At 25.3% G+C, this 23885-nt stretch overlaps 6 protein-coding genes across 6 annotated transcripts; 4 read left to right on the plus strand and 2 right to left on the minus strand.

The window, feature by feature from the left end:
* Positions 1–701: 701 nt before the first annotated feature.
* On the plus strand, positions 702–1565 carry OCT59_016258 (uncharacterized protein; the record flags this gene model as incomplete). Its single annotated transcript, XM_066132361.1, has 3 exons — positions 702–940; positions 1173–1271; positions 1412–1565. The coding sequence occupies 3 exons, from the start codon at positions 702–704 to the stop codon at positions 1563–1565; spliced, it is 492 nt and encodes a 163-aa protein (XP_066003355.1).
* Positions 1566–3217: 1652 nt separating this feature from the next.
* On the plus strand, positions 3218–4795 carry OCT59_016259 (uncharacterized protein; the record flags this gene model as incomplete). The annotated part of the gene is made up of 1 exon (XM_025333989.2): positions 3218–4795. The coding sequence occupies one exon, from the start codon at positions 3218–3220 to the stop codon at positions 4793–4795; it is 1578 nt and encodes a 525-aa protein (XP_025167562.1).
* A 3145-nt stretch (positions 4796–7940) lies between these two features.
* OCT59_016260 (uncharacterized protein) lies at positions 7941–9491 on the plus strand (the record flags this gene model as incomplete). Its single annotated transcript, XM_025328211.1, has 1 exon — positions 7941–9491. The coding sequence occupies one exon, from the start codon at positions 7941–7943 to the stop codon at positions 9489–9491; it is 1551 nt and encodes a 516-aa protein (XP_025167563.1).
* A 4650-nt stretch (positions 9492–14141) lies between these two features.
* OCT59_016261 (uncharacterized protein) lies at positions 14142–14722 on the plus strand (the record flags this gene model as incomplete). The annotated part of the gene is made up of 5 exons (XM_066132362.1): positions 14142–14188; positions 14264–14291; positions 14384–14403; positions 14471–14502; positions 14595–14722. 5 exons carry the CDS (start codon positions 14142–14144, stop codon positions 14720–14722), a joined length of 255 nt encoding a protein of 84 aa, XP_066003356.1.
* A 544-nt stretch (positions 14723–15266) lies between these two features.
* On the minus strand, positions 15267–16338 carry OCT59_016262 (uncharacterized protein; the record flags this gene model as incomplete). Its single annotated transcript, XM_025311865.1, has 3 exons — positions 15267–15352; positions 15434–15494; positions 15580–16338. The coding sequence occupies 3 exons, from the start codon at positions 16336–16338 to the stop codon at positions 15267–15269; spliced, it is 906 nt and encodes a 301-aa protein (XP_025167564.1).
* Positions 16339–21684: 5346 nt separating this feature from the next.
* On the minus strand, positions 21685–23288 carry OCT59_016263 (uncharacterized protein; the record flags this gene model as incomplete). Its single annotated transcript, XM_066132363.1, has 6 exons — positions 21685–21797; positions 21878–22186; positions 22631–22742; positions 22820–23036; positions 23174–23193; positions 23286–23288. 6 exons carry the CDS (start codon positions 23286–23288, stop codon positions 21685–21687), a joined length of 774 nt encoding a protein of 257 aa, XP_066003357.1.
* Between the last annotated feature and the right edge of the window lie 597 nt (positions 23289–23885).

Below are 23885 nucleotides of genomic sequence, written 5' to 3' on the forward strand. Positions count from 1 at the left end.
GTTAAAACTCTATGATTTTTAACAAACCGCAAAAAAATCTTTGGTAAACAACTTCTTTGATGTTTAAGTCATAACACAAGCCAACATTTTTCTTCAACAAAATTACAAACCAACCTCGCTATACAACTGAACTAAAGTCCAAAGATATCCGGGATAGGAGCGTGAAACACTGCCTGCAGATTAAACATTAAGTTTTGGATCTTTAAAATAATATGCGATAATTGGAAAATATATATTCTATGTTATAACAAATTATACCTATAGATAAAGAGTAGTTGATTAATATTATCATTACTCTATAAATTATTAAGTCCTTCTACACGTAAGATTATTATATTGAACATAATGATAATGATTAAAACTTAGAAAAGAAGTGCTGATTTGGAAAAAAAAACACGTGTAATCAAGTTACAAGAGGCAGAAATAGTCGAACTTAAGGCACAAATTAAATCACAGGAAAATGGGGAGATAGGTACAAATAAGAAATTTAATAGAATATCCAAATCCAGTAAGAACGGAAGTCGGCCGAGAAAAGAATCAAAAGATCATCGGCACAGGCTAATCACAAAAAAAAGAATTTATAGTTAGATTATATTAAAATTTATTAATTTATAAAGTCTACGTTAGCTGTCGTTAGCATGTGACGATCTAGTGATGGCGAATATTCAGGTTTGAGTATGATACAATTTTAATTCAGATTTATGATACCGGTTAAAATAACATCCGATAATAAATACCCGGAAAAAATTTTTGCCGAACAATCATGTGACATAAAGTTTTATGATTTTCCAGCTTATTGGAAGGATGAAGAATTATATGAAATGTTAAAGAAGGTCGGATACGTAGAAAAGTTGTCGGCCAGACGGAATGTTAAATACAAGACCGTTCGAGCCACAATTCGTTTATCATCTAATATAACAATAGAAAAAAATGAACGAAAGTATTTTTTTTAGGATGTTTGACGCAAAATTTGAGTTGAAAGATAGAAAGAGAAGATACAATTGGTAAGCAGTGAAAATTATAAGATGAAAAGGAAAGAGCAGAGGCAGAATTTACAATTATCAGAAACTATATACTTGTACAATACAGAGGTAATCTTGCAAAAATTATCAAAATAAACAAGGTGAAAAATATTTTGATATATTTTAACAACGAGCAAGACCTTTTAAAAGCTGTATATGGCTCAACAATGGAAAAGATTTAGGTAAAGGTTTGCAAATGAAAGGACAGGATGAGATTATAGGAAAAGATGGTAATTTTACAAAGCGGCGGTATAGGAACTCAGCAAAAAGAAAATGCACAGTCCAAAAGACGAAGATGCATTGACGAGTTCTAAACTAAACGCGGTGTCGATAGTACTATGAAGCAAAGAAGAACATGAGAATTACAACAATTTAAATAATGAATTTAGTAAAAGAATGAAAGAAATTAGTAATAACGAGAAGGCAACAAGCTCGAGAACTTGCAATAAAGATAATGTGGATTCAGAAGACGACAATCTAAACGAAAATAAGAAACGCATAATGAAAAGTCAGTGTGTCAGGGAGCACGCTGATGACGAGTAAACAATTAATTATTCTTGTAGGATTAAACAAATTTGAGGATAAAGTTTATTTATTTATGCTTGGAATTGGTTTGAAGATAACGCGGACGATTGGAGAAATTTCGGACGACTATCGAATACTTTTCTGGCAAGAGCGTAGATTGATAAGCTTTTTTTCTTAATATATTAATATTCAGATTTTCTTTTTATTTTTTTGATTTTTTATTTGCTTTTATATTTTTTTTTATAAAGATTAACAAAATTCATATCATATAGCAATAAATATAGAAAATCAAGAAGACATGGCCACATGGCCACATGGGATATAATCAAAAAAATTAAAAAAAAAATAAAAAAAAACATTTTTAGCTTAGTAATATGACGATCAAATTTATAAACTTAATAAATTTTTAAAGTTTTTTAGATTTATTAGTTTTTTAGACCATTTAGATAGATTGGGGCTAGTTATAGAGTCATTAATAGTTTTTGTATTAATTGTTCTAGGTAATTTTGTATGTAATTATTAGTCCTTCGTGTCTAAATAATTAATAAATAAAATGCATTACTAACTTAAAAAAAAATAAAATAAAATATGATTAAAACTTATTCTATCATAATTGGGCGCTTTGCAGTAGAAAGGGACGAAACTACTAAAAAAAATAAAAAATGAGTTAATATAAAATCTGAACAAATTATAACATTTAGAATATTTTTGGCATATAAAAGAAAATTTGAATTTTTTTAGTAGTTTCGTCCCTTTCTACTGCAAAGCGCCCATATATTCATATATTTGAAATGTGATAATTAATTAACTTAATTAATAAATTCTTGAATACTAGTAGTAACCGATCAGAATTAACAGAATATGATATTAGAAATTTTCCTAGCTTTTCAGGAATTCATTGGTGGTATTTTGTGAATTGTATGAACATTCTAAAATATCTGATATGTTCAATGAGACAAAATAAAGGTTCATATATCATATATAACTTAAGGTACTTTACCGGAGAAATTTAATAATACCGATTATTGCCAAAATGGCTAATACTCGGATGGTCGTCTCAATCGTCTCATCACGTGATATGACGTACAGATAGTGTCAAAGTTGAAATCGCTAGAATTTCACATCTTTTGACTTTTCTATGTAGGAACGCAAGATTCTGATAGCAAATTTCTTATTGTGATAACGCAAATATTCGGACGAAATATTTTTAAATAATTTTTACAATTAAGTTATATTTGGTTTTTATTTAGTTTTAAACCTTTATTTTGGCTTTATTTAGCTTTATTTGAATCTTTTTTTAATGATTACATTCTTGATAATTTTGTATAGTTCCTGCCAATATAACATATATATACCCATAATGCAAGTTTTGTAAAATATTTAGTTAGATTTTTTTTTTACTTATTAAATAAAGAACAAAAATATTTATTACAAAGCCCGTAAAATTAATTATATAATGTTCAATGATTTTCTACTGTTGATGATCCATCCCCTTAATAGTTAAAATCATTTTAACTAACTAACCCCTATTGTGTGGATCATCATAATGTGCATCATTGTGTGACTCAATATTTATAATTAGGTCTAACGTACAATTTGATGTACAACAAGTCACTATTAACAACTCGGACACAAAAAAAAATTTTTTTAAATAATGAAATAAAAAAAAAATGTCGATATTATATAGAGATATTCTTTATCCGATATTTGAAGAATTACAGTATGATAAAAAGTCTCTTGCTTCATGTCTTAGAGTTAATAAAACTTGGTGTGAAATAGTTATTCCAATTTTGTGGAGAAATCCTTGGGAACATTTAACTCTTAGAAGGAAGAAATTACTATTAAACGTAATCATTTCACATTTGTCGGATGGAGCAAGAACTAGCATAAATCAACATTTCGGTTTTTATACAAATTCATATAAGAGACCTTTGTTTAATTATATTAGTTTTTGTAGACATTTAAATTTAGGAGTAATCGAAAATGTGATGAATGCTTATATTCAATATGAAGAATTTAGAAATGATATACTCAGACTTTTTATTAATGAAAATGCAGAATATACACATCTTTATATGCCCAACTATCGTGACTATCATCTTTTTCCTGGAGCTGAACAGTGTTTTTCAGAAATTAAATTCCTTAGATGTATTGGTAAAGTAAAAGATAATACTTTATCAATGTTAACGAGAACATGCAAATCTATTAAAGAATTGAAATTTTATACTTATGGGAATGATTACAATTGTGGAATTGCAAAGTTAATTGAAAACCAAAAAGGATTATTTAGTGTTAATTTTCTAAATGATTTTTATGATGGCGGTTCGTCTCGTAAAATTATTGAAAATTCATTGATCAAACATGCTGATACTATACAATATTTTAGTATATGTGAACAACCTGAAACGAAAGTTCTTACATCTTTAGTAAATTTGAGAATTCTGGAATTGATAAGTGCTAATCCGTATATTGAATTGAGATGGGATAATATAAAGGATTTAACTTTACCTTCCTTACATACTTTAATTGCTAGTAGCATACCAATTAATTGTTTGATAAATTTAATTGAAAGATCCGGCAGAAAACTTACAAAAATTTATTATCATCATAATCGTAGTGTGATTGATAATAAAGAAATTATTCAGGCTATATATCAAAATTGTCCAAACCTTATGTATCTTGAATTTTTATATAAGAATGAGAATAGTATAGATTTTGAAAAATTATTAATTAATTGTCAATATTTAAAAAGATTAGATTTTTGTATTTATTTTTATTATAATGTCTATAATGTTCATCATAGAAGTTCTTTTCCTTGGGATAATTTATTCAACATTTTGGCTAAATCATCACCACCTAGTTTGTTTGAATTTGTTTTCAAATTTACTAATGACAATCCTAAATTGGAATCTTTAAAATTATTTTTTGATAATTGGGAAGGTAGACATCCAATTTCTTTAAAATTTAAAAAAGAAAGTTATCACTATGATGAGAGTGGATATGATGGATTAATTGATTTAATTGAAAAATATAAAAAAAAAGGAGTAGTTAAAAAGTTTATTCATTATGATTATGATGAAGACTTGGATTTTTTAGAAATTTATAAAGCAAAAAAAGCCATTAATAATCCTGAGAGCGTCGGTAATATTCCTGAGAACGTTGTAAATAATCCTGAGAACATCGTTAAGAATTCTGAGTCCAAAGCAACTAGCATCTTGAGTAGATTTAAAAAGATATTTTTTAATTGATCATTTTGTTTAATTTTTTAATTGTCATTAAACTTTTTTTTTTTCACTCGGGAGAGATAAATATGTCATCATGTGCCTTCCCTCTTTTTCATTTTTTTTTACTTTTTGTAGTGCCATTCAACTTAAAATGACTTTTTTTTGAAATTTTTTTAAGGTAATTTTTTTTTTTATTGCGTTATTTTTATTATTTTGCATTTTAATGTTTTCTTTTTGCTTTTGCGCTAACTTTATTCTCTTCTTTAGATAACAAGACGACTTCTTTTCCGGGAATTATCTTAGATGTATGAATTCCTGCGTGCGATTAGGATGTAATCCTACATGAGTTTTGGAAGCCATTTCGCTGAATTGAAGTTTCGCCAAAGGGATATTTTGCCGAAGGGACATTTCACCGAAAGTACATTTTACCGAATTCCATCTCACCGAATTCCATTTCACTGAAATGGTAGCGACTAGTATTTTTATAAAAATATTTATAGCGCAATGAAATTATTTTTTAGAGATCTTTTTTTTTCCAGGATATTATCACTTTAACATTCAAGCAACTGATATAAATTGTCAAGCAATAAATAAATAACTTTATTTTCTGAAAACATTTATTCACGAAAAAGTAAGTAAAAAAAAGATTAATGTATTATAAACAACGAGATAAATTTATAAAAGTCATCTAGCTAAATCAAAAATTCTTCTAGAAAAGATTTTATTTAGTATAAAAACGATAAGGAATAAATAATTTTAGGCGAAATAAAATATCCATTCGGCGAAATGTTCATTCAGTAAAATGGATTCGGCGAAATGGAATTCGATGAAATGGGATTTCGGCGAAACGTACTTTCGGTGAAACGTTCATTCGGAGAAACATCCCTTCGGCGAAATGAAATTGCTTTCGGTGTAATGACTTCGGCGTAATGATTTCGGCGTAATGTCCTGATACCCATGAGTTTATATAAACAAATTCATGCAAATTCACGAGTTTACGCATGTTACGCCCCCGTCGCAGGGTACTCCTGATGAGGTAAGTCTTTCTTTTCTTGTTACTTTATTGTTTTCTATTATTTTTTTTTTTGCTTTGAAATGATACTAACCACTCAGTTTTTCTTTTCTTTGTTTTTTTATGGTGATGGTGACGGCTCATTATTTTCCTCCTTAATTATTTTTCACTCTTTAACATTATTTTTATCCTTTTTATTTTTTTTCTTCCTCTATTATTTTTTTCCTCCATTATTTTTCTTCTTCCATTATTTTTTTTCCTCCGTTATTTTTTTCACTTCCTTTTCACTCTCTATCGTCCTTTTCACTTCCTTTCATCCTCATCATCTTTTATTCACTTCCTTTCGCCCCTATAATCTTTTTTTCACTTTTTTCTCCCTATCATCCTTTTTTCATTTATTTTCGTCCTATCATCCTGTTTATTCGCTTCTCTTCGTCCTATCATCCTTTTTTTCGTTTATATCATCCTTTTTTTTTACTTCTCTTTCGTTATATCATACTTTTGTTTCACTTCTTTACATACTATCAACTTTTTTTTCACTTCTTTCATCCATATCATCTTTTTTTGCTGTTATTCTTTTTTTATTGGCATATTTACACCTTTTTTATAGTTGTAATTCTTTTTTTTTATAACTATTTTCTTTTTGTGTAACTATAATTAACCATGTAAAAATTTTTATTTCGAATGGGAATAAATTTGTCGCTCTTATTTTTTCTAAAAAAAAAATAATAAAATAAGTTTTGAAAGCACTATAAGTGTATGAATTTATAATTTTTCATTGTATTTAACAAATAAAAATTTACCGTATAAATTATTTTTATATAAAAGTAAAATAATTTTTGTGAAAAAATTTTCAATTTAAACAATTAATCAATAAAAATATGAGCCAATTAAAATTTTAACCTAGAGGTTGAGTAATATTTAAGTTTCACCCAATAAATTCATTCTTAAACGTAATATTTTTTTTTTCGTATATTAATAAACATATTATAACGGTAAAAATATATTTTTTTAAAAAATATCTCGTTACTATATAAATTAAACTGAGCATAAATTATTTTATACAATAAAACCTTAAATAGACTATAAATAAACTTATGACTGATTTAATAGTGAAGTCTTGAGAGTCTATAATAAAACACTTATTGTCTCCTTAGGTAATACTCATTTGACAGTATAAGATTATGTCACGTAAATAGCATATTATTGTCCTATTTTATTTTATTTTATTCTATTCTGTTCTATTCTATTCTATTCTATTTTATTTATTTTACTTTAGTATGTTATTGCCCAATATATATAACAATAATATGAGATCATCAGTATGGGATCCTTCTAAGGTAATTATTTCTGTTTGTCAAACATCCATTCTATTGGTTCAAATTAAATAGATATAATTTTACTAAATTATCCATAAAAAATAAAAATAAAATAAAAAAAAATTATTAATATAAATTCCGATATATAAAATTTCAAATATTTAGATTAAAACAATCACATCCACTTAAAATTTTTTCATATGACAGTATATATTATTATATTATATTAAAATATTAGAGTTCATTTAAATAATTTCAGGGGTAAACGTTTTACGCTACAAATGATAATAATAGGAATTTATTGAATACTTTTCCCCACCATTATTATCACTCTATAAAATACCAAATGAGGAAAAAACTATTTAATAATATAAATATTATAAATATTGAGGTCGTTTTACATATTGGGAATCTTTAGTTCTATCTGTAGTTTAAATATACAATACATATATATATTAATATAAAGAAAATCCTTAAAATAACCGATCAACATTCAACAGAATACTTTATGATACGATTTATATGAATTAAATGAATATTCTAAAAATATTTTTATGTTGGTTTAATGAAGAATAATAGTAAAAAAAAAAATAAACAATAAATTTTTTTAATTAAATTTTCTTTTTATTATTATTTTAAATATTTAAATATTTTGTAAATAATAATATTATTTATTAAACAATGTAAAAGAGTCTTCATCTGATGATCGAACAATTATAACGTTATACAGTGCCTTGTACAACATGACACCAAATAATAAGCATATAATTTACTTTGAGCGATCATTTTGTATTTTTTTTTTACTGAAAAGGTTTTTTTTTTAAAAAAAAAAATAATAATGTCAAAATTATATGGAGATATTCTTTATTTAATATTTGAAGAATTACAATATGATAAAAAATCACTTGTTTTATGCCTTAGAGTTAATAAAGCTTGGTGTGAAATAATTGTTCCAATTTTATGGAAAAATCCTTGGGAACGGTTAACTCATGGAAAGAAGAAATCATTATTAAACGTAATCATTTCATATTTATCAGATGAAACAAAAAATAATTTAATTAATTATTTTACAAATCCATATAAGAAACCTTCTTTTAATTATTTTAGTTTTTGCAAACATTTAAATTTAGAAGTAATTAAAAAAATAATTAAAAAATTAACTCCTCATTCTAATTTTAAAGAAATTAAAAATGATATATTGAATCTTTTTATTAATGAAAATATGGATTATACTCACCTTTATATACCTAAAAAGTTTGATTATCATTTCAATCCTGGTGCTGAATCTTGTATTTCAGAAATTAAATTTCTTAAATGTAATGATAGAATTAATGATAATATTTTATCAATATTAACTAAAACATGTAAATCAATTAAAGAATTGGAACTTACACTTTATGAATATAATTATAATTGTGGGATTGCAAAATTAATTGAAAATCAAAATAGATTATCTAGTATTAGTTTTTTAAATGATTTTATTGGTGACAATCCGTCTCGTATGACTATTGAGAATTCATTAATCAAACATGCGGATACTATACAATATTTTGGTATACGTGAACAACTTGAAACGAAAGTTTTTACATCCTTTGTAAATTTGAAAATGTTGGAATTAATGGGTAAACGAACTGATGGTGAATCGAAATGGAATAATATAAAAGATTTATCTTTACTTTCCTTACAATCTTTAAAAGCTAGTAATATTCCAATTAATTGTTTGGCAAATTTAATTCTAAGTTCCGGTAAACAACTTACTAAAATTTGTTATTATAATTATTATAATGATGTGGTTAGTAATAAAATACTTATTCAAGCTATTTATCATAATTGTCCAAATCTTATTTATCTTGAATTATTATATAGGAATGAAAATATATTAGATTTAGAAAAATTATTAATTAATTGTCAATATTTAAAAAGAATAGATTTTAATATTTATTATTATAAAGAATCTTTATTTCATGTAAGTTTTTATTCTTATGTTAAATGGGATAATTTATTTAATATTTTAGCTAAATCTTCCCCTTCTAGTTTATTTGAATTCGTTTTTAAATATACTGATGAAAATCCTGAATTGGAATCTTTAAAATTATTTTTTGATAATTGGGAAGGTAGATTTCCTATTTCTTTAAAATTTAAAAAAGAAAGAGATTATTATTATGAAAGTGGTTATGATGATTTGGTTGATTTAATAGAAATATATAAAGAAAAAGGTGTAATTAAAAATTTTGTTCATTATCATTATGATGAAGATTCTGATTTATTAGAAATATATAAAACAAAAAGAGTAATTAATAATCCTGAGTCCGTCATTAAGAATTCTGAGATTAAATCAACTAGTATCTGGAATAGATTTAAAAAGAAATTTAATAAATATCCGTGGTAAATTTATAAGAAAGAGGGAAATGGAATGATGAAAATTGTTAATATATAAAACAGTTAAGATATTTAATTAATTATTTTTCTTTCTTTATTCTTTGTAATTTTTTTTTTTTAATAAAAGATTTTATATGGGTAACAAGTGTTGAATTTTAATTTTAATATATACAGTAAATTACTTTATGATATATCACATGAATAAAATTTGTATCCGTCCTAATTCGAAGAATAATAATAAGTGCGATTAATATTTGACAAATTATTAATAAGCCATCAAAGAAAATATCAAAAAATAATACGATTAATAGATGATAAGATAGATATACCGGAAAAATTCAACAACTTTAAGTTAGATCTCTTTCTTATCGTTTTCTACCGTTGAAAATTTTCGGGTAATTTATGGAATTTATATTTAATGGCGGTTAAACTTAAACCGGTTGGTGGCTGCAATCCATTTGTCAAAATACTCCGCTAATTGTACCTACTTTTCTTGTTCTTCACATTTTTTGCGAAATTATACTCGTTCATAAATCGTGCTTGGCTTTCTTTAGGTAGGATCACCAGTCGGCGGATCCTCGTTTGCGTTCAGTTTTATCTGAATTTGAAGGTTAAGAGGTCAGAATGATTGGGAGAGCAATCCATCCATCCGGTGTCGATCTGTTTTTTATAGATAAACAAGGAGGCGTAGATATATGAACAATTGATTTGGTAATCTTAGGACTTGTAACGGGAAACGTTTGAGTAGCGTATATGATGAATGAATTTCTTGATGATTTGTTAAGGTGAATGTAAGCACCAGTATTTAGTGGTCGCGTAGGCAAGCTCTGTAGTGTTTTTTTGTGCGACTTCTAAGAAGTCGTTCGCGGCGGTTTTGTTGTCTTTAAGTTATAATTTTGCTTTAATTGGATTGGTTCTTGTATATGTGATGTCTTTATAGTATTCAGCTCAATCGTTTTGGTGTATATTTTTGTCACGTGATTAATGTACACCTCAGACTGGTGGCATGCGAATGTAGGATTTTTAAATTATGAACATCTATTAGGAAATCGTGATATTGTCTGAAAAGGAGTTCTGAACTTGGAAGAGGGTATTAGACATTTTTGAAACATGTGTTCTACGTAATAGTTACATAAATGGAAACTAAAAAATTTAGAGTTATCACGTTTTTCAATATAATTGAGACTGTCTAGAGCAATGGTACGAATCTTGTTAAAATATTTGTTGTTCACGCGTGTAGGAATACTTTTAGTAATTTGAGAAAAATGAGAGAAGTTTACTAATTTGGAATTTTGTGTTGACTTGTTAATTTATTCTTAAGAACAGCAGTGTTCCCGAGATAATTATTAATGTTAAAAAAGTAAATTCGATTGATTCGTGTATCCTGATGATCAGCTGATTTCACATGAAACAACTGGAAGATTTGACGAGAGTGAAGGAAGAATAGGTTTCGAGAATGACATATTGTTATGGTGTATATGAAGCAAGTATATAGAGGCTGATGAGGCTCTTTTGCAAGACGTGAAGATACCAAGAATGTAAAAAAAAATTAAAAAAAACAAGATCGGTCATTACGAAGAGCGCGTCACAAAAAGTAAACTTATAAACTTAAACAATCATTTGTATTCTTGACACTAAAAATTTTTAGAAAAATGTCGAAATTATATAGAAACGTTCTTTATTTAATAATCGAGGAATTACATAAAAAGTCTCTTATTTCGTGTCTTTGAGAAGTTAATAAAATTTTATGGTCAAATATTTATTAGAATCTCGTGAAGAAAATTCTTAGGAATATATGAAAATATGGAATATATATGATCATCATTTCATTTTCTGGAACCGAACGGAAATTAAATTCCTTAGTTAAGATCATAATATTTTAGATTCATTAACAAAAATATGTAATTCAGAAGGATTTAAACCTTTATTTACAAGTCTGATAACAATTATGAAATTTCTAAATTAATTGAAAACAAAAAGAAAAGTTATATTTAGTACTAAATAAGGCCCACTATCAGAATAATAAGTTATTTTGTAGAATTATTGAGAATTCTTTAGTTAAACAATAGACATGTAATACTGTAGAATATTATAAAATATATGGACATCTTGAAACGAAATTTCATTCATTTTTTGTAAATTTGAAAATATTGTACACGTGTACTTGGTATACAAAATGGAGTGATAGAGAATTGGAATGATGAGAATATACAGTATAAGGGATTTATCTTTTATCTTTCTTACAAACTTTAAACGCTATTGATATTCCAATTGATTCATTAGATTGTTTAGTAAGTTTAATTGTAGTTCTTGGTAATATCTTACCAAAATTTTTTTTTTATTATTATTATGTTGATGTTGGTTAGTAATAAAAACATTATTCATGCTATTCATCAAAATGGTCCAAACCTTATCTATCTTTGATTAATATATAAGGATGGTAATTATTCAGAAGAATTGGTAATTGATTGTCAACATTTAAATGGTTTCTGACGCTGATGGAATAATTTATTCAACATTTTAGCTACATTATCATTATATAGTTTGAATTTATTTATTCTTAAAATTTGTTCTATTAAGAAACCCGAATTTATATCTTTCTAATTATTTTTAATAATTGGGAAGATGGTATCAATTTTTCAAGCGAAGAAATTAAAAAGTAATCAAAGTAATTATTTAATAGAAATGTACAAGCAAAAATAGTAGTAATAACATAAAGCAAAGGAGAAGTTAAAGAACTTCAAATTTATTTTTTTTTGTAATTATATACGCAGATGTACTATATACATCTGTCTATTTGAAATGAATAGGTATTTCAATTTATTTTTTTTTATGTAAGAAGAGTTTATAAACAACAAGTTTCAATACTTTTTTGAATTTTTGGAAAATTACATGAAAAATCTCGAACATTATTATTTGGTGTGACAAACTCTTTCAATTTCTTAATACTATATTACATCATTACATCATTACATCATTAAAATTTTTCTGTTGAATTATGATCGTATTTATTTTAACATTTTCGCTACTGAAAGTATATAACGAAAGTCATCGATTATAATAATCAGTTAACACGGAGGAACCTCGTATTCCAGTCGGTTAATCAGACTTCTTCCATAATGTAAGCAAGATTCCAAAGCATTTTTGAGAAGATTTTAATAAACCAATTTCATCGATGGTCATAGAGAACTCATATTCAGGTAAGCCGAACAAATGCCGTTTCTTTGGTAAGAGAAATGATGCATAACAATAAAAACCAGAAAACCGGATCAAAATATTCATTTGAGTTATAAAAATGTTAACACGATAAAAAACTTACACGTCAGTATCCTCACAGACGATCACATCTTCAAAGGTATAATTCTCTTAGGCATAATCATCACTTCTGGTGCCCAATATTATCACCTGTCTAGGAAGTCTAACTAAAATGTGAATACTCCCTTCAAGAGGTGCATCAATCGTCCAGTTGCAATTAGTTCATCTCCAGAGAGGATATCTCGGAAGTAATTAATCATGTCACCGTAGTTGTTTGGAATTTCAACCATCTCTAAAGTGATCAAAATCACAATCTTTTTTTTATGGCTTCTTTAAATTCTTCAATGGTTATGTCTTTATTAATTTGAACCAAGAACGTGTACACATCGTTAGGACCAAAGTCGGGCTTAGCTTATTTATTAATCGCTAAAAAAAGTGTAATAGTATGTAATACAAGTCGTACAGATTAATCACCAGATCACTTGTGCAAGCAGAAGATGTAATTGTTTGTATCTATCATTTCTAAAAATGTAGACCAACGTACGCAAATAATAGCGATTTTCACAGCAGAAAGCGGCGAAAAGATTAACGGAGTTACGAAAAATCGTGTGAATGTAACATACGATCTAAGTTTTGATTATAAAAGGCCTATCATTTATTCATAGTTTCTTTATTTAGTTCACAAAACAGCAAAACAGGCAAGAATCCATTTATGCGTTATTTAATTTTCTGTGCTTTGTGCTTTTTATTCGCGTATAATAAATCCGGGTATGTTGAGAAGTCAAATAATAGTCTATTAGCAGCCAAAAAAAATTATTATATAAGTACTTGTACTCCTGTACTCCTATAAACCAGTTATTAGCCTGTTTTTGAAAGTACAATATGGTTTTATTTAGCAATATGGTAAATCAGCCACAATTCTGCAGACTGCAGTAGTGTGAAGTAATTGAACCTTTCATTAGCTCACATTTACCAAAATTAGGAAATACTTTCCCAATATATGATTTCTTTGTTCTTTCATCAGATATCGAGGTATGTATCGACGATATTTCTTTAAAGTTACATAATTTACTTAATTTGCATGTAAATAAAATATGTATTCTGCAAACTTTTTTTTTATAAGCTCATAATTTACAGTATTTATTTACTAAAGAATATAATGACTCTTTTATTGAATAAATTAAGATCCAATCATTTTTTTTTTAGGCAGATCGGGATGAATCTCGAGTTGAAATGTTCTTTGATGAAGGAAAACATTTTGCCCAAAAGTTCGGTAGTACTGTTTCAAATCACTCAAGGCAACTTTGATCTCAGGAAGAGGGTATTTTATTAGTAAGTTAGTAAGCTTTTCACTTTTGATGTTTGTATATTAAGTAGCTTTGACAAAATTTTTACTAACAGAGATATGTTTAAATATTTTCAAGGTGCGGAGCTTTCGTGGATTGTACTTATGTTTGTTAGGAGAGATGATATTAGAACATGTGATATTTGTTATGTTTTATTGGTTGAATAATAAAATATTTGCAGTACAGCAGTACAGCAGACTCAGAACGAGGTGATCTACGTATAACAAGTACGCCTAGACGAAAAATTTACTACTTTATTTAACTCGAAAGCGTGAAGTATTAACCGTTTAAATATTATTAGAGAATAATACGATATTACTTGTAAGTTTAATGAATCGATATTACGTGTATTTTATAAATATTTTTTAAATTCTTTTACATATTATAGAAATAACGTTTATACAAGTGTATTCATTATTGGTAAATATATTATTACTGTTTTAAGGAACTTTTGATATAATTTATTATGAGGTTTTATATATTTTAATTTTATTATTTCTTTAATTCATAAGGTATGGATTGTTATGGTTTTAATTGGTTGTTTTCATGGGTCTTTAAACTTGGGCGCCTGTTTATATTTATTGTAATTTTGTCCGCAACGCTACTTCATAATGTGAATTTTTCTCATCCAATATCATAAACATTTGTGATATTTGTGAAATATGCAAGAAATTATGAAAAGATTACTGCGAGAGTAAACGACTTAAATTTTTTTGAAAAAGGGATATTAATGTATAAAAACAGGTCTTCATCACTCCAATAAACATTATTAAGAAAATAGTAAAATTTCAATTTAAGATTAACGTTCACAAAAATATATATTATTTTCTCACATTTTTATTGAATTTAAAATTTAATTACATTAAATATTAATAAAATCTGAAGTTAAAATGAAAAAATAAACTTAAGAAACTTTAATTCAAAGCTATCAAGAACTTTTATTTCTAGGTTTAAATTTGAATTTTTTTTTACAAATTTACAAAAAATTTTTATCAAATTTTTAATGAAACACAATGAATATATTCAATGAATATATTATCTAATTAGTCTAATTATACATAACGAACAAATTAAACATGAAATTAATATTATTGTAATTATTTAAATTGTTAATATATCAATTAAAAAAAAATCCATGTTTACTATTTAAACTTAAAAAAAATTAAATTTTATGAAATTTCGAATCAATCAGTGCATTCGCTTTTAATTTCAAAATCTTCATCATGATTATTATCCGCCTCTGTTTCGCTAGAATTATTTGATGTTAAAGCTAAAATTGAAAAAAAAGTAACTTTAATTATTAAATACGTTATTCAAAAAAAAAAGGAATATTTATTATAATTATAATTACCAAGGTATAATCTTTTGTTGCTCTTTGACATATTTTCTCTAAAATTCTTTAAAGATTTTTCCTAAAAAACACAAACATTAAAATACGAATTAATGAAATATTTAAAACATATTTTAAATTAGTAAATAATTATATATATAATTTACCTGACTGGTAGCAGCTTTTAATTTACTTGTAGAACCGTTTAATATAATCCAATTATATTCATTAACGGATGGAAAAGAACGAGTAATTAAAGCATTAATAGCTTCAGCAGTATTTTCATTAAATAATACATTTTCAATAATAAGACCATTATCTCTCATTTCAATCCAAGCCGAGGTATTTTCTCTTGGAGCTGAATTATTTTCCCAACTTTCTTGTGTAAACAATAATAAGTGATTAAGACCAAGTGATACGTTAGCAGGACGACCTCTAGAAGCAATAGTATTAGGTGAATTTTGATTACGAAATCTTTGATTTCTTTTTCTCTTTTTAATAATAGGCATAGACCTATTTTTAATGGCTTCATCTCTGAACCTAGAATCTCCAGCAGAAGTATTAATATTTGATGATGATGACAACAAGGATGATGACAAATTACTTTCTATATTAGTCAAGCTAGAAGATAAAGGAGAGCTATCTGGAGAAGTATACTTGTGAAATGCAGTAAAATGATCACAATATTTGCACTTTAATTCGTTATTAGGATTAGCGACAAAAGCTTGACATCCACAAGAAACCCCATCTTTTTGACAAGTTCCCAATAATGGCGTTGAAGTATTTTGAGGTGGAGGCGAAAAACCGGTATGAAACGCATTATAATGATTGCAATAAAAACATTTCTCTGGATTATTCTCATCTTCCTTATAAGTTTGACAACCACAATATTTATTTTGAAAATTACAAACACCAAGCGAACACATCTTTCTTTTAAACAAAAAAAAAAAGAGAGAGAGAAAAAATTTCTTTAATATAATCGTTCGTTAGTACGAATAGACAGACATACGTATAATAGATTTAAGCTTATCATACAAAGACGCACATAAAATTTAAGTCTGTCAACGATTTAAAATTTTATACCTTCTATAAAAATATATAGGTAATATTTATACTTTTAGTCAATCATTTCATTTTAAGGGGGAAATGATAGTAAAAGAAAAAAAAAGTTGTGTAATTACTGAAAGTATTTTAAAAATGAATATGTTTGTTGTAATACATCATACATACATTAACTAATTTGGGTTAAATAAAAAAAGAAAAGACTGCGGAAAGAATGGATCAACATAAATCAACATAAACAATTTTTTTTTCATCGAATAATATCCGAAATAATTGGAATACAATTATAATAATATAATATATAATATATATATTGATATATTTTGATTAATATATATTGTGTATACATATTACATGTTTGCTGCGCCAACCTTACAAAAGGAACAAAAGCAAAAATTTGTCATTTTGAGTAAAGTTCAATATGATCGATATATATTATTACAATACCTAAATAATAAATTAATTTTTACAATTGTGGTATAATTAATAATTATTACATCAATACATAATTATGTTATGCAGTTGGCTAAGCTTTGAATGAATTACCTCTTTTCAAAATTACTGGATCAAATAGGAATGCGCAGCATTCGAAAAATAGAAATCGAATATTCTTTATTTCTATACATTTTTTTTCATATGTAAAAAAAATGATTTTGATTGTATTGGGTTGTACAGTATATGATAATTTTAAACTTAAATAATTTTACTAAAAAAAAATTGAGAAATATATTAAAACATAACTTGATTTATAACAAAATTACCAAATATTTGTTCCGGATCCAAATACCTTTGGAAGTAATAATATCTTATTTAAATAAATAAATAAACTAATAATATTTAATATATAATATTCAATATATAATATTACACAATATTTGTACATGCTTTACATAACGTAATCATTGATGGCAATGATGACCTTGTGTCTTGTGATACTGTAACTCAAGGCTGACGTTCACAAATTGTTAAAGGTACTTTGTACATCGTAGTCAAACATTTTTTGTCAACATTCTCTTTTTCTTAAAGGTTATTTACAGAATAACAGAACTTTTCAATGAATTAACTATCTATGATTCCTCGTAACAAAATTTAAAAAGTTATTTGTTCTATCCTATTTAGACTTGGTCAACATTTATTTCATCGTCATTCTTAATCTCATTCCTATATTAAAAGAATGTATCAATTAAAGTTGGATAGGTCTGGTCCGGCTACCGGTCCCAAAAGACTGGTCTTGATTCGTTTATATCGCTGGTCAAACCAAATTATAAATGTAATAATAAATATGAAATTTATAAATAAAATAAATAAGTTTATTAATCTTTAAACGTATACATATATTAAAATTAATAAATTATGTCCGAGGACTGGTTATCGATTGATTCTCACAGAGCTGATTCAACTCTAGTGTCTGTTATGATGTTTAATATAAATAAATGTAATGCCAAATTTCAAGATCTTTAATCTCTTTATATGGTTGGTTAATCACAAAAGAGAATAATATTTACAATAATAATCGACAAAAGCACAATGTAAAAAAAGTTAATCCTAATATTCCATGTGCTTTCATTTATTCCTGGAATTTATAATCTCAATTAATAAAAATTATATGTGATTTATATTGTGCAGCAATCAAAAGATTTTTTCTCATCCAAATAATAAATATCTGTTATACTGTATCAAATTAAGCATATTATCTTCTGCAAATACTCGTTTATATGGATTTATTCTAAACTCCTACCCAACTGAACTAAATTCAGATCTTGGAATTGAATTCATAACTTTAAAAATTAATATACTGTATCAAAAAAAGAATATAAGTAATATTTCAATCCATTTACCCGATTATTATTTCAAGAAAAGATTATTTTTCACATTGTTTATAAAAAATAATATCCACTCCAATCTTCCAATTTACCATCCCAAATAATTTAATAAATTTAAAGTTATTTTGTATATTTTTCTACAGAAAGCATAAAATAATAGCAATTTAAAAAAATTTTTTTTGGAAGTATGAGATGTTACTTATTTATAATATAGTATACTTTTATTTATAAGCTTTTGCATTCAATCATGGACATTATTCTGAAAAATTTTTAATAGCTTTTTCTCTTTTTTAATTATGTAGTTTTATTCTTGAGTTTAGCATTTTCATCAATTTTGTATAAGTTTTCAGGCCAGGAAATAATTTATATTTATTCAGTTGTTATGTGAGAACATATGCACATTTAACATTGTTCTTGCCAAGAAAAATTTCTTACATATGATTAACATGGACGAACAATGGTATTAAAAAATATAATGGTAGATATGTGAGTAATTTCGTTTAATTTTATTTAAACAAAAAAATCATTCTTTTTTTTGTTTAACTGCAGCACATATTGGATAATTATTACTTAATTAACCGCAGACACCTGCTTCGCCAACATAAAATTTATCAACACCATCGATATCTACAAAAAAATTAAAAAAATATTAAAATTATTAAAGTTTTGAAACGATCGCTTCAAAACTTACTCATACAAAAAAGTCCAATCCAGGGATCGAGGGTAGGTACCTACAACAAAAAAGCAAATAAAAATAAAAAAAATGGTTTAAAAAGAAGGTTTCAGAGCGAAATCTTTAAAACTTATCAAATCCAAGTCTAAACCCAGATCCTTGAAATTGAAGGCCACCGATATTTACAAAAAAATGAAACGTTAGAACCATTTCTTTAAAAGACCAAATTCAAATTCAAATCCCAAAGAATTTACTGTTTAAAAAAGAAATAAACTATTAATAAATAAAGTTCGTTAAAATAAATAAAATTTTTTACTTTAAGTTAAATGGTGAACTTCCAAAAACAACTTATATTCCGCCTAAGAAGCCAGAATCTGAAAATAAGCTTACTTGCATCCAAAATCCTCCTAATGTGGTGCTACTTCTGGCCCCATTTCTTGGTAATGAGGACCCTGAGCAATATATGTATAGGTAACAATATCATTTACTTACAGTTAGAGATTGGATTTGCGTAAAATTAATAATATTTTTTGCTAGTGTCATATTTTTAATTCGCTTATTTTCATAGAATTTTTGAAAAGTCATATATTACAATTGCTTATTTTTGGTAATACATTATATAACATCTAACATAGTGATGATTAATATGCAAAAGTTAATAGGGCATTAAAAAAATTACTGTGATGGATAAGAAGATATTATTAAAATGAAACATTTTGTTATAAAATTAAAATTGATCAAATGATTTTTGTACAAAATATAATATTATAAAGTCATATGATTAGATTGCCGATTTTTGGGCAATTTATAAAATCACATGTTGAGTTTGCTTATTTATCTTAATAAAGCTATTATAAACCTTTTGACCTTTCTTGTTACCTATATATGTATTGCTTAGAGTCCTATTTAGAGTTATTTGTACACTTAGAAGAATTATCTCAGAAACAAATCAAAAAAAAAATTTTTATAAAAATGCAGATAGGGGTTTTGTGTCACCCAACTATTGTGCATTTGCAAAGATCAGTACTTTTAATGATTTACCAATGATTTAACAATATATAATTGATTGCAAATTGGGAATTCAATATATTAGACTTATCAGAATACCATAATGGTAAAAAAAGCTGGTAAGTTGGCTAATATTCTAGTTACAAATCAGTATATGTATAATACAGGTGACCACATCAATTTCACAATTAATTAATCAGTCACAAATTGGTTATCGATCAAGCTTTATCAGATTGGTAACCAATTGATAACTGATTTTTGATAGTAGATTTAATATATTCATCTGAAAAAATTCAAAGGCTGTGTATAATCTGACTTTCTTTCATGAGACTATAATATAATGCTAATTTTTAACTTTACCAATTGTTATCCTATATCTAATTGGATCCAGATTGATAACTAATTGATAATGATTAATCAAACTGGCACCAATCTGTAATCTATCAATTACCAATTTGTTATATAACAGATTGGTAATGAAAATATGGCTGACAGGTAACTGGTTGAAAGAATCAGTTATCAATCAGCATGACCAATTGGTAACAACCCGGCCTGGCCTGGACTTAATATATTAAAAACCTGACCCAGACCAGACCCAGACTATTATTATATCATTTTGTTGTAAAAACAAAAAAAATCGGCCAACTCCAGTTTAATTTCGGCCAGAATTAAAACGATTTTGGCCAGAATTACAAAAATCCGGATTTAATGAAAAATCATGTGCCAGCCCGGACTTGGTCCGGGTTAATTTTGAAGAAATTTTGCCAGCCCAAACCCGGATCTAAGTATGGGCCGGGTTAGGGTTTCTGGGTTTTGCAGACCTCTAATACAGGACACAGTTACTTTATATAAAAAATTTTTATATAAGTCAAAATATCACCTTCATGATATATAAAATAGGATAAAATACAAGTTTGATATAAATTTGATACAAGTTTGATAGATTGATTGTAATTTATATTTATTTAATAAAGTTTAACAAATTTTTTTCAATTTTCATTTTGAGAGAATTTGTTATGATTTAATTCCATTTATTTTTATTGAAATAATTCAATTTTTTGTTATCAAATATGTAATTTGATTTTTTTATTGAATATGAAATTTGTTTTTTTTTATTAAATATATAATTTTGGTTTATTTTTATCAGCAAATGTCTTTTATTTTAAATATTCTGGGTTAATTATAGTCAATCAACATCATAAAATTACTTATTAAATATTTATTTATAATACTTGGCAAATATCATGATGAATATAAATTAAATAGTACAATCAGCTCTTAAATGAGCATAAAAATTTTACATTATCTATTTTTAATTTTTATACATTGAGAATGGTTTTATATATTTATATTATTTTGATCACTTATATTTATAATTGGAAAAGTTATAAAAAAAATAAGATTTATTAATTACAAACCAAGAAATTTGTAAAATATTTACTACTTTAAAATTGCAAACTAAGAATTTTATAAATATTTTACTACTCTAGCCTTAGTGTTTAATAAATCTAAAAAGAATACTAAATTAAAGAACAATTTCTGATGATGCATGATATCAAATATCACTAAAAAAAACTATAAAACTTTTTTTAAACCACAAACAATTAGTTAATTTTCAACATGTTAATATCTAAAATAAAATTAATTTCACATAAATAATTTGCAAGATTAATTCTTTTATATATTATAGTACATACCTAATTGCCTCAATCTTTAATTATACAATCATTCAAATCTTCATTTACTATTAGTATTTCATTCATTTTTCTACTAGATTCACTTCCAAGAATTTCATTCAATTTTTCACAAGTATTTTCATCTATATTAATATTTAAATTAATAAATTAATTTCACATAAATAATTTGCAAGATTAATTTTCTATATATTATAGTACATACCTAATGACCTTGAAACTCTAATTACACAATCATTCAAATCTGCTTGTGAATCTTCACTTTCAAGAATTTCATTTAATTTTTTACTAGTAAAATCAAGTAAGCGACTTGTATAACATGCATTAGGATGAGATTTAGTAGCAAGATTGTTATGCCCAATTGGTGCATTTATAAATTCCATAATGTTGCTTACTATTTCTTTACTGACTTCATTATTATAAGGACAGAAAATCCAATTATTAATAATACCATTCACTTCTGATGTAGATGGTCTTTTCAATGGATCTTCATTCCAACATTTTTTCATTAAATCTACATAGCATTGTGGAGTATTTTCAATAATTTCAGGTCGTTCACCTTTACAAATACTTAAACTAAGTTGAATATCATGTGCTCTATCATTAAATGGTGGTACCCCAGATGTAAGTTCCCACATAATCATAGAAAAACTATATATATCACTAGCTGGAGTGTAAGATTTTCCTCTTAAAACTTCGGGTGCCATAAATGGTATAACACCATAAATATCATGCTTTTTCAAAAACGATTTCACAGGTTGACATAATCCTAAATCACTAATATAAATTTTATCTTTGTTTTTATAATTATGATTTAAAATATTACCATCATGAAAATCACAATGAATAAGATTTTTTCCATGTATTTTACTAAGTCCAGAAATAATTTCGCACAACATATATAATTTTTGATTCCAATTATTTTCAACTATTCTCTTTAAATTTTCTCTTAAATTACCTTTATTTGCATATTCCATTACTACCATATATTTTAATGTATTTGGATCTTCTGTAAATCCATAAATATTTATAATATCACTTGAACGTAAAACACTTATATGATATTCCCACTATAAAAATAATATTAATTTATTAATATGAAGAAATTATAATTTAAATTAAAAACAGAAAATAATAACTATTATACTTCTTTTAAAAATTCATTTAAATTATCATTTAAATTCTTGTGACATTTAAGAATTACTTCTTCATCTCCAATATTCTTTAACCAAATAGCTTTGTATATAGTACCAAATCCTCCTTCATTAAGATATTCAACATTTTTGAATTTGTTATAAGGAATCCATCTTAATTCTTTTTCAAGAATAAAATCATCTATAATTATATTTCCACTTTTCCCAAATCTATAAATTTAAATAATTAAAATTATATTATAAATTGTATTATAATTTACACAAAATAATTTATTACTTACTCTAAAATTTAAATATGAATTTAATGTAATATAAGACTTAATTTTTGGATAAATACATATAGTAACCTATGATTACAACTTACCAACTAAAGTAACAGATATTTTTAAAATGTAAGAATTCAGTTAACAAAAAATATTATATAAAATATACAACAATAAAGATACTTACAAGCTAGACCATAAATAATTTTTCAAATAAAGAAATTAATTAGTTTAAATTATATGTAAATAATATAACAATAAGTGATAATAGAATTAAATAAATAACTTACGAACTATTATTTAATAATTTTTTAAATAAAGAAATTAGTTAGTTTAAATCATATGTAAATTTTATAACAATAAGTAATAATAGAATTAAATAAATAACTTATAACTTACAATCTATTAAATAAATAAAGAAATTAATTAGTTTAAATTATATGTAAATATTATAACAATAAGTAATAATAGAATTAAAAAAATAAATAAATAACTTATAACTTACGATCTATTTAAATAAAGAAATTAGTTAGTTTAAATTATATAAATATTGTAACAGTAAGTAATAATAGAATTAATAAATAACTTATAACTTACGATCTATTTAAATAAAGAAATTAGTTAGTTTAAATTATATGTAAATATTATAACAATAAGTAATAATAGAATTAAATAAATAAATTATAACTTACAATCTATTAAATAAATAAAGAAATTAGTTAGTTTAAATTATATGTAATTATTATAACAATAAGTAATAATAGAATTAAATAAATAACTTATAACATACGATCTA

Source organism: Rhizophagus irregularis, chromosome 24 (assembly GCF_026210795.1).
Source record: "Rhizophagus irregularis chromosome 24, complete sequence".
Lineage (NCBI taxonomy): Eukaryota > Fungi > Glomeromycota > Glomeromycetes > Glomerales > Glomeraceae > Rhizophagus > Rhizophagus irregularis.